We start from the raw sequence: 18,566 nt of genomic DNA, 5'->3' as shown, positions 1-18,566 counted from the left end.
TCCCCAATTCCTGTAATTACTGTGGATATATTCTTTCTCACCCAGGGGACTTATCTAGCCTTATGTTTTTTAAAATTCTCAGCACATTCTCCTTCTTAATATCAGCCTGTTTGAGAATATCAGTTTGTTTCATGCTGTCCTCACAAATGTCAAGATTTCTCTCAGTAGTGAATACTGAAGCAAAGTATTCATTAAGGATCTTTGTTAACTCCTCCTGAGTGGCCCTACCTTACGCTGGCCATCTTCTTGTTCCTCACGTAAGTGTAGAATCCCTAAGGGTTTTCTTTAATCCTGGGAGAAAGTGAGGACTGCAGGTGCTGGAGATCAAAGTCAAAACATGTGGTGCTGGAAAAGCACAACAGGTCAGGCAGCATCCAAGGAGCAAGAGAGTCAACATTTCAAATTAAGGTCTTCATCATTTCCTTAATCTTACCCACAAAAACATTTTCATGCACCCTTCTAGCTCTCCAAAGTCCATTCTTCAGTTCCTTCCTGGCTACCTTGTAACCTTCTAGAGCTCTGTCTGATCCTGGTCTCCTCAACATTAAGTAAGCTTCCTTCTTCCTCTTGACTCAATGTTCCACATCCCTTGCCACCCAAGGTTCCTTCAACCTACCACCCCTTCCTTGCCTCAGTGGGACAAACCTGTCCAGCACTCAACCTCCACATTTCTGTCGAGCATTTCCCTGAGAACATCTGTTCCCAATTTATGCTCCACAGTTCCTTGTAGTATCCTCCACCCCAGTTAAAAACCTTCCCATACCATCTGCTATTACCCCTCTCCATGATTATAGTAAAGGTCTGGGAGAAAGGAACAACTTCTGTGCTCCTTTTTTGAACATAGAAATCTTTGCAAAGTAGTGTTAAATCTGCCTTATTAATAAACATTGACTTCTAATCAGCAATGGTATAATGCAGTACACTTATATACATTTTGTCATGCCTTTGTGTTGAACCTGGGATTGGCACCAAATTTATGGAAAGTTGAACAAATGTGAGACATTTACTCGGAGAACTACACTAACATTTTTATAAGTTTACAAATGAAAACTTACATTATAAGCCAAAACATTCAGTTGATTTTTTTTTACATTCAACAAAATAGTTTTCTTGTAAAAGCCTACTGCCCCTGAAGTTATGTCTCAGGATTCAATGCATAGATTTGAAATGTCTCTCTCTGGAATTTTCACTGTGTTGTTTACTTTAAGTAGGGTAATACGCCAACTAAGATAGTGAAAAAGAAGACTTTCAAATTTCTACAGTAAGGATGTGAAAATTGGCGTCTTAGGGCCAATGGTTAAACTCCAATAGCTGTCTTCCCTTCATCTTTCTACTACAGAAAACGATACTCTGAACAATAATGCCTCCCTTAGCAATTATACTGTCAGCAGAATATAACCAACTAATAAAATTGGCCTCATTCTCACAATCCATGAAAGTGTTAACACAGTGACACTTGCATTGTTTTGAAAAGGCATCCTCCGGTGATTGTAGCAAGGTCAGCCAGCCAGACCACATTGAATACGGGTTCCTTGATTGCGGTTTTTAATCTAGTCCAATCAGGGAGTCAGATAAAAAGAAGAGTATCAGAGATTCTGACGCTCTGGGTGCTGACTCTGATGAGGCTGTGCCAGAATCAAGGACTTTCCACGTGTAAATAAAGGGTGACTTGGTGATGGGATACTGGCCTCTGTGGAGTTATTTCACATCCCATCTTCTATGACATCATGTAACATGAGTTTAAAACATTATAAGAGGACATGTAAGATGATTTGATTTATTAGCCTGTTTGAAAATGATTACACTAACTACACAATTTGCTACTGTGTAAAAATTGCATGACCTCAATATGTTGATTCAGGTTTAGACTTGTTCAAGCTAGACAATACTATTAAGTGTCAGAATGAACTGCAAGTCAAAAGTAATTTATTTGCATTCTCAAATCTGAGAAACATAGCACCTTGGGCTCAATAGTATATAACTACTTTAATCTAGCAAATTATTCTTCATCTTTTTAAACATTATCTTAAGTAAATGCCATTAAAATAATGTCAAGTATGTGTTAACCTTCAGCAAAAATCCATGAGGTTAAATTGTGCTAAATATATTTAATTGTTTAACTGTTAATGTACACCTGTTTTCTTAGGTTTTCCCTTGAATCATTTACTTTCATTAATTCATAAAGGTAAGAAAAGATTCACTCCTATATAGCACAGGGAACAGAGAACAGTATAGCACAGGAAAGGGCTACATGACTTTGAGTATGACTTTGTAATATATTTCAAAACCTCACAACTGTAGGGTTTTGAACAAAACTTCCGATAAAGCATTTTCATTAATATTGCAGTGCTGCAGGATATACTAGAAGTATTTTCTTAGCAATTAAGTTTGAAAGATTCAATAAAAGAGAAATTTCACAATTAGATGAGGAATAGCATGAACCCATGTGGAATGTGCACACAAAAAAAAGTTCTGATTCCATTTTAATGTCTTCAAATATTTGTAAACAGTTTATTCTGTTCACATTAAAAATGCTCTAACTTTGGTTTTCCTAAAGACTAGAACCATATAAATAATCTTCAAAGCTTCTTGGAACTAAATTCATTTGATTACATATAGCTAGCCATGTAAAAGGTGAATCAATCTGAATATATTAATTCAGGGCAGCTATTAATTTAATGAGCGTAATATTAAGTTAAAGTAACATTACTTGAGAAGTATAAAAATTGCATTTCAGAGCTGACCCCAGGCAATGTGACAATCTAACTACTATTCATCATTACGCTGAAAATATAGTACTGCTAGACTTTTGCACTGCTGTGTAAGTGTATTTGTGAATGACAAGGCTATGGCAAAACTGATGTTCTTGAAGTTCATGCAAAGCAGTTATTAGCTTTTACTTAGTATTTTTCTTTGAATAAACTGTCTTTAAACTGAACATTAGTGCAGGATTAAGTAGCTAAATATACTCCTGCATGAGTCTCCAAATGGTAGGTTTCAAACTCTTGCCTACTATTCAATATCTACTTCATGAAGAATGGAGGTTGTTCTGACGTTTCCCTTTACAATTTAAGTTTAAGTCCAGACTTGATTGATGAAATGAAACTCTATTGTCTGCCAGCTGATTTTAGTAGTGTTTAAGTCTTCTTACCTAATTTTTTTTGGGTTCAGGATTGAAATCCATGTTCAGCATAAATTGTAACTATTTGGGAATCAGATTCAGCAAAGTTGGAAAGTTTTTTTTAAAGAATTTAAAGCCACTATATGAGTGCAGACGTGATGTACTATTTATAGATTAAGAACTCAGCATGTTGTAGCATGAGAATACAAAGAGTTTTAATCAATTTCTGCTTCTGATACATTGACAATGGCTTTTCAATGGTTTAACCTATTTAGTTTCTCAGTATTAAATCACTGATCTCAAAGAAACGACCTTCATAAAAGTAAATTTGAAAACAAATAACATAACACATAATATTAGAATGTGCCAAACTTGGAAATGTCCCAGAACTTTTTCCCAGAACTCTCACCACCTATGCATGCTGCTAAAGTTGCCTGGAGGTTTTCCATTAAGTATGTTTGCATTAATGTTCACATGACTTAAATACATCATAACATATTACTTGGAAATTTTCTCTGTTATATGTTACAGTGAAATGTAATGGTAACAGATTGCCAGGTAGTGATTTATGTTCTAGTTTAATAAATCCCAAAATGTTAAAATCCAAGGTTGGTTTGTGAACTGATGCATCTTATACGAACTAGTCTTATGTCATCAGTATGTGTGCTTCTATTATGGGAATACAAAGTGAGAATACATAATCTTTTGCAAAGAAGCTATTTCATCCACAGAATTTTGTTAAGCAATAAAGCTTAGCGCTCTTGGCCTTTGAGTTTATAAACTAGCTCCATGCTGTTATATGTTTTGGTCTTTGATGAGCTGACTGATCTCAGCTAGGATGTAATAATTGACTTTTATGTCATTTAGTCTAGGAAGCAAAATCAATCAAGTCAATCACTTTAGTCAACACCCTATTGGAAGATAAATGTGGATGGATATTGGGTGAAAACAGAGTTTGATTCATTTAGGCTACCCACTGCCACAGCTAAATACCTAGGAGCCATTTAGTATATTAAAAAAATGGCGAGCTGAGTGAACTATTGGAGGATTGCAAGCACTGCGAAAACTGAACTGAGCCAATTCTGGAAATGATAGACAAAGTTAGGAGAACATCAAATGCAAAAAAGCATTTAGTATGGTTTAGAAATTTAAAATTGTGTGACACAGAATTGCTGCATTAATATTTTCTATTAACAATCATATGAATGGGTTCTGGCCCGAAACGTCGAATTTCCTGTTCCTTGGATGCTGCCTGACCTGCTGTGCTTTAACCAGCAACACATTTTCAGCTATTAACAATCATAGTCAATAAAGCTACTGTCAGAGAAATTGGTCTACCCCAGCCGCACAAAATGAACTGTTAGAGAATTGGCAGCCAATTTATCACCACAGTAATTTTTATTTACAATTGATTTGTAAAATATTGACGTGATTTTAAACTTCAAGCTAAGTAACAAAGAGATTGAAAAAGGGGTCTTCAAAAACAAGCTTGGACTGTTACACCATGAATTTCAGTAGAAAAACGATTGGGCACAAGTAAGCAATTGACCTACAATTTGCTAAGAATCCATTTTGTCATGATGACAAAAGCAATTTCAACCCATGTAAGTTTCACAATTTTCTATATTTTTTTTGTTATTCCATTGAACAAGATTGTCAAATAATGCATAAGTACATATTATCACCAAGAGCAATAATAAGCTATGAACCTTGTTTCAGGAGGTTCATTCAATATTTAAAGTAGTCATTGCAGGGAACATCAATAAGAAATCTTTTCAAACATTTTCAACTTCCAGTGAAAACCTGATAAGCAAAGTTTTGAGCTTCTGACTAGACATAACTAAGCTCAATTGTTGTTTCGACTAAAACCTATTTTGGTACAGTGATTAAATCTATATTTTATCTATACTCAGCCAATTATCAACAGGAGTAATAGATAAGCAATTGCTGTTCATCTGGTTATTTGTGGGAGAGACATGGGAGGACATGTTCATAACTTGGGGCTTATACTGCCAATTAATTAGATCATGATTCAAAGACAACTCAACTTTTATTTCCTGCCTTCTTCTATATTCCTCAACACTTACAAGATAATGCATGCCTTAGAAAGGGTGGACGCTGGCAAGATGTTTCTATGAGGCAGGGAGATTAGGACCCATTGGCACAGCCTTAAAATTAGAGGGGGTCAATTTAAAACAGAAACGGGGAAACACTTTTTCAGCAGAGAATGGTGGGCCTGTAGAATTCATTGCCATAGAGCGCAGTAGAAGCCGGGACATTGGGTGTCTTCAAGGCAGAGATTGATAAATTCTTGATCTCATAAGGAATTTAGGGTTACGCGGAGAGCCTGGGTAAGTGCAATCTAAACGTCCATCAGCCATGATTAAATGGTCGAGTGGACTCGATGGGCCAAATGGTCTTGTTTCCACTCCTATGTCTAATGGTCTTATAGTCTTACGAATGAAAGATTTGGCTAACTCAGTCTTGAAAGTATGATTTGTCCTTTTAATCACTTTTTAAAAGAAAACTCCTGATTTCCAATATAATATTATATTTAAAAAAAGGTTTCCTGATTTTGTTCTTGATTGACTTTAAGTTTAAGGTTTTGTTACAGATATTTCAATCAGTATGAAATAACATCGCTCACCACTGACTTCAAAGGAGTTGCCACAAAGATCTAGGAATCTCTGTGGCATAGAATTTTCCCACTTTTTTACAGATCAGGGAAATCTTCGGGTCTTTTAAATCAGTAATATTATCAAGCAGATTGAAGTACTTTCAAGCACAGTATACTGGAAATTAAATGCACTGAATGTCCTTTTATGTTTAATATCAATAAATGTTTGGGGCAAACACATTGGATTAAGACAGAAACTGAAACTACATAAACACATTTATAAAAATATATATGATCTTAAAAATGTAAAACTAATTCAATAAAGTAGAGAAACAAATTAGCACGTTAGCTTTTCTAAGCCATTGAAGTTGTTCAGCAGGAATTATAAACCTTGTACACTGAGGAAAACCCGTGTTACACCATATTCAACAGGATGTTACCTTTTCATTGGATTCTACAATGAGGCCATTAGGGGAATAAGGCAAGTTTTTGTCTCATCAGTTATTTTATGTTGATTGAAGTCTCCATGGATTTCAGCAATGTACTCCATGGACAAGTGTAAAATCACTGACAACACATTTTCACATGCAACTACACATGTGCAAACTCCAGAAGCTATTCATTTAAAAAGCGTGATAATGGAGAATGCCACCAGTTTGCCTTCATTATTATGTCAATGCCCAGGTCAGTACAACCTTGTACTGGATTTTTTTTCACAGAGAAAATGGTTCTCCTTATCGATCCTATTAAACGCTTTTAATATTCTAAACGTTTTGATTAGAACATCTTTCAATATCTAATGCACATGGGAATTGGAGTCAGGTTTATATAACCTTCCACTATATTTTGGATTGCAATTTATACCTGTCAACATACTTTAATGATTTCTGTACTTGGACTCTCATATTACCACATCTCCTAATCTCTCACCATGAGTAATGTACTCTTACCTGTCTCTGTCAGATCCACTCTTGCCCACAATGCACTGTATTTGCCACAGTTTTATCTACTTCTTTAATCCAATTATGTTGATTTCCAACTTCTTGCATCCATGAACACTATTCAAAATTCAATGAATCTAGCATCAACTCAAATGAGGACATACTTTTCTCTTTTTCTTCATCCGAGTCAGAAGTAAATAATGAGAAGCTGACTTATCACAACCCACTAATCAGCATACCTAACCAATATCAACATTCTCCACCTCTGACCTTCTTACCAATTTTGAACTCAAGTCATTCTCATTTTTTGCAAATAACGATAAGGGGGGATTTTCTGGTGGATGTGTGTGAACAACATGATGCTCATCTCAAAATGGCATAATTGTAACTTGTTTAAGGATATGATCGATCCACCATTGTCTTATAAATTTTAGCCATTCTTTGTTCAAAAACTATGAAGAGAACAGGCAAATCAAATATTATTATTCCAGGGAAATTGAATTTGTCTGTTTTATCCTGATTTAACTACAGCTCAAGTTGCCTGATTGATTCAGAACATTACTAAGGAAGCTTCTTGTTGCTGTGACTGAATTTAATTGCACAACATTAATTCCACCAGCTATGTTGGAATTACCGCCAACATCTCAATCACTCCACAGCATGAAAACTGTCCCAAAGTGTCAGCTCTTCGATTCTCAGTGACACAATCTGACTTTTGACTAATTGAGAAAGTGCCTTATTATTCATTACATTAATTAACCACAGTGAATGTGATTGAAAGATTTGAAAAATGTTTATTGAACTTTGAATATTTGGAAAAGGGGCTAAACTGCCACAAAACTTATGGAAGGCTTATTGCTGATTCTCTCAAGCTATAAAATTATTGCTACAAAATCACTCAAACTGATATGGTAATACTAGGGGAATTATCCCGCATGAATTTATCCCTGAACACTATCCTTTGCTTTCTTCAGTTACAGTTGTATAGCTATGTTATTCACTATTGTGTCTATAAGTTAACTAAATTATCCAGACCATTTTCAAATGAATTGTAGTGAACCACTTTATATTTTACATGAATTAAATTTAACATTTAATGTAATTTCATATCAATCTGTCCTTTTGTGTTGATTAAGTACAAGTTATAAATAGGATTAATTCAAGATCTTCTAAGTAAAAATGTAATTCTTTATCCTACCATCCTTGCGATAGAATATGACGTCCACTTTCCTCTCTTCTGAGCCAAGCAAGGCTTGGGCAATCTGGGCAATTGCATGTCGCTTGCTTTCTGGACCATGCAGGAAATCACAGGTACAAGGCTTCTGCATAACATCCGGCCTCGAGAAGCCAGTCATCTCACAAAAACCATCATTGCAGTAGATAATTGCACAATTCTGTACTCTTGCATTGGCAATGATGAATTTTCTGTCTGTAAAGGAATTGAAAGATAATGGTGGATATTGCAAAACATCAATCTGTTCTTCAAGTTCATGGTTAATGACTACCTGGTTGTGATAATTAACAACCACTGTTTGTTCAGACAATGTATTCGATTTTTACGTGATAACAAAGAGAATTTCAAAATTGTTGAAATTTGCAAAAATATTATCAGAATATAAAACATACAGTATACGTATGTCTATTTAACAAGTATATTTGTGTTTGATCAAATAGTCTTTTGATAATACAGAAATTGAGCATTGAATTAAACATATGAATTAAGCAATTTGCACAGACGAGTTCAATTTTCACGATACTATATGTGCCCAACTATGTGGTGTTGCCATGATATCTCACTCATTCCAAATCTCACAAATACCTTGTTTGGATTCCACAAAAAGTGTGCTTTCAATGAATTCTGTTTATCTTTCTAGTACATGCATACTTCCAATACACAAAAAATATTTTTTCTATATTTGAATTGCAGTTGCATGCAAGCATTTCTATACAAGTCTTAATGGACTTCATTCTGCACTCAAATTCAGCTTTGAAATGGAATCATTGAGCTCCCTTTAGTTGATGTCCTAATTCACAAATCAGCCAAGACTACTCTGCTAGTGTCAATATTCACTAAACATGTTGGAATACCTACAGTTTCATGCTATAAGATTAGTCTTACCAGCAACCTCATCAATAGGGCTTGAGCCAATTGTTCACCATGGAAGCTTCATGCTGAAAAGGGGTGCATCAAAGGTATTCTGCAGTATAATGGCCACTCTAACAGATAATTTCTCACCTTATATCGTACAAACTCATTAACAAACCTAAGGCTGTCATTTTTAATCCTAAAAAGTGCTCATTCTACCTCAGATTATCCGAAGTTATTGTAAAGTTTTGAGAAACAGTGAAGCTAGCTGATCCCTGCTATATAAATGCAGAAGCAGTAGAAGTGATATTTGCCGCCAACAGGATGCTGCCGTTAAGGCAAAGCGATGCTCTGCCTATCACACTAATGAATGAGGCGGTACATGAATTTCAGAATGTAGGCCATACACTCCAAAGACTTGCAGGTTGTTTCATGCAGGATATCTCTTTAGCTGTTTGCAACAAGCAAAGTACTGACCATATTCAACCAGCGTATTCTTGCAAAACTCATAGTACATTGTTCAATGATAACTCTGATTCTGCCTTTGGGTAGCATTTGCTGGCCAATCCTGTTGAGTAAAAAAAGTACTGACAACAATTTATGATTGTCAGTTGGGTTCACAATGTGGAGCGCTTGCATTTATAAGCATCCACAGATATAAATGCATAAGGCCCACACTTTTGTATTCGGAAAGAATATGTGCCCATATCAACTCAACAAAATATTGATTGATGGTTCTTTTCACAGAGCAATGCCTTGACAAATCAGAGTCAATCATTCTGGTTTAAAATTTAAACAAAACATGGCAGTTAACTGTCAATCACCATTTTCTGTGGCAAAACCTCTGCCAAACAAGAAGCATTCTCCTCTTATACAGTATAAACTGCTGGGTCTCTTCAGTTATTACTTCTGTAAATTGCCATGATGAATGCAGGGTGTAAAGCTTTGACAAAATGGGTCTTTATCAGCAATATTTTATGTCAGCAATGTAAAAATATTAAATGATTTGAAAATCGCTAGGCTCAAATTCCACAATGTAGGTCTGTGTTAAAACATCACTGTTGTATTGAAGACTGTAACTAGAAATTTCTCTGAACAACATCTTGCATATCTATTTTTGCTAATTATTTTCTCCTGCTCAATAAGGTGTGAGATGACAAATTAAGGAATACTACCATGTTCTGTGCATGTATTAATTACACGGTGAAGAAAGGGAATTTCACAGGGACCATATCCTTCTATATCAGTACTGCTTGGACTCAAATACAAATCTTAAATTGCCTTTCAGAGTTAAACCAATGTAATTGGAACAAATGCTAAATGAAATTAAAAATCCAAAACAATTTGAATTTGTATTGGTTATATACATACTCAGTGGTAAATAATTTTCATAAAATCATTTCAATTTCAATTGTACCTTTCCTAGTGTGAAACATACAAAACTCATATTCCTGCTTATATTTCTATGTACATGACAGTTTCAGTGTATTTCCAAAAGTTGCCCAGTTTTTAATTTATATTTTAGAGGCACATTATAAAGAAAACAGGCTGTCAGTGATAAAACATTATCTTTTCGTAACTGTCTGGTGCTTAATGCTGTTACATTAGTGCCTCATCGGGTTGGGCCAGAGTTCTAACTGAACTGGAATATTAACTGTGAGATATCATGATTAGCTGCTTTGTCCCTTCCTTTATGGCCATCTCTGCTATTACAATACCAACAAGAATCAGACACAAGCAGAGGTATGAGTACAATACCGATTGTCCCATAAAGGATGATACATTACTGTAACAGGTCACAAATAATATCATGCAGTGAGTATGAGGATGATTTTTCTTGCATCTGGGAGGGAAAATGTAACCCTGATCTCCACTGCTTTCACTAGAAGCTACAGCCATCTACCTGAGCAGTCTTGATGGGAATATAATCTCTGGCAATCAAAGCTGGAAAGCAATATAGCTGATCCCTTGTAGCTTCAATCTGAGAAGCGGAAGTGTAACCATTATCTATGCTTCTTTATTAGAGAAGAAAATGATTGCCTTGGGGCCTCATGGTTTAACTAGAGGGAAACAAAACGGCTGTGAACATGGTCCTTCATGGTTCTGTGTCAGAAAGTTCTAGACTTGAGAACAACATGTAAGGTAGCACTAGAATATAGTGCTATGCTGTTGGAAGCATCAACGTTTGGAGAAAATAAAACTAAACCTGCTTGATGATGTGGAGGTAAAAGGTTCCCATGGTATTATGTGAAGAATAACAAAGGGAAAATAATTATATCTTACTCAACACCAAAAATAGGTTAAGTGACCATTCATCTCCAAACTGTTTAGTGGATCATGCAGCATGTGGTTTGAATTCTGAATCTGGCTCTATAATAGCAGTAACATTAAAATAATGAATTAATTGATTGTTTTCATCTTTTGAACATTGAGGAAACATGATTTGGCTTTGCAGTATGTATATCTACGATGTGTACTAGTGTAATGTTGTAAATATATCTTGCCATTGGTAGTAAGGTTGGAGAGGATGCAGTCCTGTTCCTGGCAGACTATGTATGATTGGAAAATATGTTTATGTTCCAGTTGGCCTAGTGAAGCCACTGCCACAGCTTTGATCCTTAACATTAGTCACTGAGTCCATGATTTCCCATTTTTATACTACTGAAATGTGATGATGTGTCTGCAGTAGGACGTTTATACTTTACATAACATTGGCCTTATGACCTTGCACACTCTGCTTGATTGTTTTCAGCCACAATGAATCAAAATTTAGGAAATATTGAGGAATATTCAACAAGAGTTAATGTTGAGTATAAAACAGACCGGAGTACACAGTTTTGATTCATAAGCTGGCACTGTATGAAAGTTTAGCTAAAATTTTGTGGAATACAAGTAGGAAACTTCACTGTCACAAACATCCAATATCAAATGTAATTTTAGTCATTGTTTAATAAAAAGCTTATGATTACCAACTTTAAAAGCACCATCAATGTAATTTACTCATGAAGGCTACTTATATGGAAAATTGGAAAGATAATACAACGGTGGCACAGTGGTTAGCACTGCTGCCTCACAGTGCCTGAGACCCGGGTTCAATTCCCGACTCAGGTGACAGACTGTGTGGAGTTTGCACGTTCTCCCCGTGTCTGCGTGGGTTTCCTCCGGGTGCTCCGGTTTCCTCCCACAGTCCAAAGATGTGCGGTGTCAGGTGAGTTGGCCTTGCTAAATTGCCCGTAGTGTTTGGTAAGGGGTAAATGTAGGGGTATGGGTGGGTTGCGGGTCGGTGTGGACTTGTTGGGCCGAAGGGCCTGTTTCCACACTGTAAGTAATCTAATCTTATCTAGATTGCTTTTTTAATTAATTCATAGGATGTGTGTCATTGGCAAGACCAACAATAGTTAGCTGTCTCAAAATACCTTTGAGAAAGTGGCAGTGAAATACCTAGACTACTTGTTAGGCTGTAACAGAGGGCAATTAAGAGCCTCATTGCTTTGGCTCCTGATTTGCATGTAGGCCAGACTATTTAAGAATAATCGATTCATTTCTCTAAACAACATCAGTGAACTGCATTGATTGTGAAAACTTGCTGTATTGAAGTAGGTTTGTTTGAAAACTTTGGGAGCTAAATTGGATAGTCCCTGAAATTGGACATGGCAATCAAATACATGATCACATAATCTCTCAAATGGCACACACACTTTCCATTGCCTGGTAATTATAATTATTGTAGTCTTCTGTATAATGCTGAATGCATAACACATTGGTTGGGCATCATCACAGGGGGCCACATTTGCGTGGGACTTCTACTGTTTGAAGCTAGCCTGCACAATTTAAGGTTAAACTTAATCTCTTAAGGGTGAGCTGTATACTGGTAGGAGCTTTGGCTAAATCTTCATGGAGCAGTGATAAATCTGGAGGAAGCAACAGAGAAGGTGTTCCATGGCTTTCAAATGCTACACTGTAGGCCTTAGTGCATCAGGTGGAGAGAGCAGGAGAGATGTTATTTCCCCTGCAAGAGCCAGGTGGCCCGAGGCAAATATTAAAAAGGCAGCAGGAACAGTCTATAGCAGCTTGACTGAAATTCATAGCTTTACTTCGCTATTTCAGACTTAGCATTGCTGCAAGGCTTACACTCACAGGCTAAGTATCCCAATTATGACTGTGGGTACCAGGGCTCATTAGTGGTTTGGATGTTATCACAGAACTTAAGTAGATTACTAAAATAACCCAGACACCTCAGGATTGTCTTTATCACCAAGCAGGCACCTTCTAGTTTTATGTGGTGGCTTAAAGATTGCTGGAACAGCTGACTTACACAAAATAAATGCATCATGCCAGTGGTCAAGATGGCAGGAGTTCACCAGTATGATATGCTTGGATATTCATATCTGAAAATGTGTTGCTGGAAAAGCGCAGCAGGTCAAGCAGCATCCAAGGAGCAGGAGAATCGATGTTTCAGGCATGAGCCCTCTTCAGGATTCCTGAAGAAGGGCTCATGTCCGAAACATTGATTCTCTTGCTCCTTGGATGCTGCCTGACCTGCTGCCCTTTTCCAGCAACACATTTTCAGCTCTGATCTCCAGCATCTGCAGCCCTCACTTTCTCCTTGGATATTTATATGCCAAGTATACAATAATTGTACTCTTAATGGTTTCAGCACATTCTGTAATTGAATTCTAATGCAGCCAAAGTCATGTCTGTACAATAATTTGCACATTGCCATAATGGGAAGCCTGAAATCTTGGCAAAGCCAGACTAGAGTCTAAAGTTTAGAGGAAAGACAATTAAGTCGCTTCTCCTGACACAAAGAATGTCTGTGAGGTCTTTGATACAGTGATGAGTGCTGAAATTGAAGGATTTTGGCTGAGTTATGTGTTCCAGCTTGGAATGATCCACTTGAAAAAAAACATTCCAGAGCCACAACTTCCCAGCTGCTGGCTGTGTTATACTCATCCTGCACTGAGGCTCAAGGGGTAGAACAGTTTTTCGTGAAGCACAGATTTGAAGCACATGACTTCACATTTAGTAACAGTGGGGAGGTGTGATACCTGCAGTCTTTAGGCAGCAAAGTCCCTTTTCCACCTCCTCTTTGAGCAGCTCATCTTAGTCAATGCCTCTTCTCCATCTCCATCTGATGTTGCAACTCAAGGCCCATTGAAACTCTAGCTTCATAACAGCAAGCAAATCATTTACTTAGCAACCTAGCTGCAGGATCAAATTCCTTTCCAACATCCAATACAATTCCCTGCAGAATTTTCTAACTTTTCTGAACTCATCCAAACAGCCTGTACTTCTAAAAACTCTGAAAGAGACAGTAGAAATTAATAATAAGAAAAAACCCAATAAGTTAGATAATGACGTGTTTTTAAAAATAGAACAGTGCCTTATTCAGCTAGATCAGTTATAAATTTAAAAACTGTGATGGATACTTTTCTATTAAGCAAAGGTATTAAGTGAAATGGGCCAAAAGCAGCTATATGCAATTAGACCACAGACCAACCGTCTTGGATGGTAGAACAGACTCGCTGGGCAGAATGGCCTATTCCTGTTCCTATATTCCTTATGTGTATAGAGAGGATATTAATGACAGTGGTGCAGCAAGCAAATATCAAATTAGTCTAAGGCACAGTTTAGGCTTTGTGATCTTCCTAGTCTGCACACGTCTGGCACATCCACACAACACTATGTGAATGTCTTCAACAAAATTGTGTTCAGTATGGTCTGCAGTAAAAGTGAGTGAGAGTGAAGTGGTTTCCAGTTTTCTGATAAACCACCACCCTTGACATTGAAACTGTAGGCACAGCAGAGTGTAAGTTTTGAGCTATATGACTATTGAAGCTTTGACAGATTTCACGTTTGTCACACGAATAGGATATACCCAAATCTTGTTTTGGATTTTGTTTTTCTGATCATCTGCTATCTGTTCTTAAATTTAAATATTGCAGATGCACATTGCAGATGCATTTGTTCACTGTACATTATCCAAATTGATAGGTATTTTATTTATTTTGTGGGGATGTGAGTATCATTGGCAGTGGTAGAATTTATTTCCCATCACAAATTAGTCTTGCAAAGGTTTTGAGGGCTGCCTTTGTGAATTGGTGCAGCCCATGTGGTTTTGGTAGATCCATGTTGCTGTTAGGAACAGTGTCATAGAGCCATTGAGATCTACAGTAGATATCAGTGCAACATAATTTTCCAGGATTGTGCTAGATAATACAGTTACAGTACAAATAAAGTGTGAATGAAACTTGTCCAATTTTAATTTGAAAAGATAAGTCCATATTTGTATATTACATGTCTAATTATTTCTGGGTTTTGCAATTTTGCACTCTTCTAAGAAATTCAATTGAAAAGTCAGTGAACCTGCAGTGCTAACAAGGCCTGAAGCTTTTTACACAGAGCCCTTTATTAATAACATCCCGGACACAGTTGATCAACTAATGAGAAGTGAAGGTTTGTTGAAAAAAACAAATATGGTAACTGCATGAAAAGTGAAATTTCCAATCAGTCTCTAAATACAATGTATTGTAACAGGTCCAGTCCAACACAAGCATCTCTTCCAAAGCAATCAACTCCTGGGAGATCCAAACTTCTTTGCACCTGTTGTTGCATGGGGACATAGCACAGCACGCCATGTCAGTTGAGATATAGGCTGTTATGGAGCACAGAAGCTTAAAGTGAAACCTCACATTATATTAAAGAAATACACACCTGCACACTTGTTCAAAACAAGAGAGAGTGAGATGAAACTGGCTGGCATATTGTTGTCGGATTTCTGGGGCTTAACTCTTATTTGGGATTGAAATGTTCCCTGTCTGCAATGACTGTACAGTCTCCTTCAGGCTAGTGAGTATTCTTTTCTAGTATGCACACAATCACTAAGCCATTGACAACTGAGCAGAAATAAGTACTGGACTCACTCAGAAACTCTCAGGATTGGCAAAATTGAAAATTGGAAGAAAAAAAGTGAAACAATCATAGCTGCATTACAAATGAGTGGTTCTGAGATTCAGGTTAAGTAATATTGCTTGACATATGACTATGCTGTAATTTATGAGAGCCAGTTAATGCTGACATAATAAAAGTGGTGTTCTGCATTGAGTATTAACATTCCTTACTTATCCAGTCCCTCCAACAATGAAACAAATTATTCTATAACAGAAGAGGGGTGTTCTATATAAACTGAGTTTTGTGCCAACCCTAGTTTCCATTTGACAGCAAGAAATCTGAGTCAACTTTGTTGTAATTTGCATCATTTGACGTCACAGCATTTAGATGTTGCTGCTTTTGTATACATTCAGTAAATAGCCGCCACATTCAAGGAATGAAGCTTTTTTTTAATGTTCAAATTAAACTTAATGAACGTTCACATTAAAATCACTTGTATTTAGCCGAGCTCGCTGGTTCACCATGTCAACTTATCTCATGTACGCACGCACATTAAACTGGCAGGTTTATGCTCTTGATTCATGTCCGCAGAGACGTGGACTAACACTTTGTAAAACCTTTAACAGCCATAAACAGAAAGCTCATGTTATTTCCCTGGGCCACTCCGAATCTTGGTATCAATTCCCGGAAGCCACCCCACTGTGTTACTCAGTTCACCTTACAAAGATAATTGATACAACTTTGTTTTTTTATAAGTACAATAGTACCACGCTACAACATCATTTCAGCAATTGCTTAATATAGAGGCACATGATATATACTTCACACATGACTGGGAAGTACTGCTTTCAACGTTCAGTTTGTCGCTTTCCCTTTCAAATGATAGTTTATTCCTGCACATTGATTTGGTTGTCTGCTGAGAGCGACCTTAAATTGGAAAAACCGTATAGAATCCGAGTAACCCTCCTTGCGGTTTTCCAAAAAGAAACAATAGTGAAATTCTCGATTATCATCTGGATTTTGGGAAGAGCAAAACCAAGCACCTTTGACAAACTAAGATAAAAAATCTGCATTGCAATTGCAACCCCGCCTTTACATTCTTAATTAGATCTCCACAACCACTGGAAGATCAATTGTGAAAGGGCAGCCCACCGCCACACATCCAGACTGACTAGACCTTGAAATTTGACAGCAAGTGTATTTTTCTACTTACTTTGGCCCTCGAATTTCCGTATAATGGTCCCCAGAAAGGTATTTTGCGGCGCAACATGCCCTCTTCGCACAGGCATGTTTGATGTGATGTGGTTGCTTTGCCCGATTGAAAGAGCCGTTGCGATCCGTTCGGTATGTGCTCCTCTTAACAGCCACCCTGCCTCTCTCGGATCGTCCCTTTGTCAGAAAAGCATCATCGACAACACAGTCACTCTCCGCTTGGCAACAGCAGACCTTCCGGGAACATCCAGAACTCAGGGTCCCCCAGCAGACCCGAGCACCCGCGCGGAGAATGACAATGAACAATGCCCCGGTCCACCTTCTCGGAACAAAAGCATCGCAAATTTCCGAAGGATGTGCTTTCCTCAAAGCGCTAGGGTGCTATTGAACGGAAGATAACAGCAGCTCTGAGAGCCCGGGTGACGCTCCCCTCGGCTCCACACGCAGCTCTGATTACCCGAGCGTGTCTGTACTCAACTGATCGCTGCCCATTCCACTTTATGTTAGAAACAAATTCACGAAACGGCACACGGGATTAAAAGGAAAGTACTGTAGACAGCAAGAAGGGCGGAACATGCCCACTTGGCCAAGTCACTACAATTAGTTGTGAAAACAATCACTGCTCGATAACCACTGATGGCTGTCCAAGGTACTGAAACACAACTCCAATTTAATTTGAAATGACGCAAGTGTTTCACAAAAGTAAAACACATCCCTACACACACAACAGCCATTACCGAGCACCCACAGAATAGACAGGTGAGATTAACAAGAAAACAGAATAAATATCAGTGGATGCAGGCGTTTCTGAATATGAGGATTTATAACACATTAATTCCCCAATAAAATGAGTGGGATTTTGCTCAGTTAAGAACAAGTTAAGAATTTTACAGCGTGATACAGAAATATTTATTCGGATGTTGCAAAACTTAATTTGATGTGAACCTAATTCCGCTTTATGTATATGGATAAATCGATCTAAAGTGAATCGAATGAACAAAGGTTTTCTCAATTGTACTTGACTGGCTTCTTCCGTTCAGGCGATGAAAAGAACGGTAAACATTATTCGAAACTATGGAATGATACTAAGTGCAGGTGACTACCAATAGAAATGAGACGCCACCAGGGTGAAGAAGATAACTAATCTTGTGGTGTAAAAAAAACCATGGTAACTTTAGCTCGCCAAAGACATAGGAATAGTCTACACATATAAACAAAGTCAAATATTCCAATGTCACCGATTTAAGATGAATTGTCTGACAGCTAGTTCGGAAACCAAGTCAGGTTTAGATTTAGGATATTTGTGGGATAAATTAAACGTTTTATTGTGATAGTTCTCATATTGCCAACTGGAATGGGGATTGTGGTTAATGTGGAGTTTGGGTTGGTGATGTGAAACAGAAATTACAAAATAAGCCAAATAATGGAAAGAGAGGTCTGACCAGGGATAATGTTGGTTTTTTGAGATGGGATTGATGCAACAATGGGTTCTGTCTACCAACTTTGAGCAGGAAATTTAGGTGAGATGTGATTTCACAGTTCTGCAGTGGAGATCAAGGTTATCAAAGTAAAAATGATAGAGAAACCATTTGACAGGAGTTGGGTTTAAAGAGGGGAAAGATTTACAAGGGACCTAAAGGATAACTTTTTAACACAGAGGGTTGTGTTTATGGAATGAGCTGCCAGAGAAAGTGGTGG

At 37.3% G+C, this 18,566-nt stretch overlaps 1 protein-coding gene across 1 annotated transcript in view; it reads right to left on the bottom strand.

Annotated features, from left to right (window-relative positions):
• LOC132817349 (potassium voltage-gated channel subfamily H member 7-like) overlaps positions 1-16,945 on the bottom strand; it is a 457,758-nt gene extending 440,813 nt beyond the window's left edge. The window contains exons 1-2 of the mRNA XM_060827757.1: positions 16,870-16,945; positions 7,878-8,108 (exon numbers count right to left, since the gene is read on the bottom strand). Coding sequence (XP_060683740.1) covers positions 7,878-8,108; positions 16,870-16,945 — 307 coding nt within the window. The remainder of the gene's footprint in view (positions 1-7,877; positions 8,109-16,869) is intronic.
• Between the last annotated feature and the right edge of the window lie 1,621 nt (positions 16,946-18,566).

Source organism: Hemiscyllium ocellatum, chromosome 7, assembly GCF_020745735.1.
Source record: "Hemiscyllium ocellatum isolate sHemOce1 chromosome 7, sHemOce1.pat.X.cur, whole genome shotgun sequence".
Classification (NCBI taxonomy): Eukaryota; Metazoa; Chordata; class Chondrichthyes; order Orectolobiformes; family Hemiscylliidae; genus Hemiscyllium; species Hemiscyllium ocellatum.
Note: the sequence above shows the minus strand (reverse complement) of the source record. Positions and strands in the feature narration are given on the sequence as shown.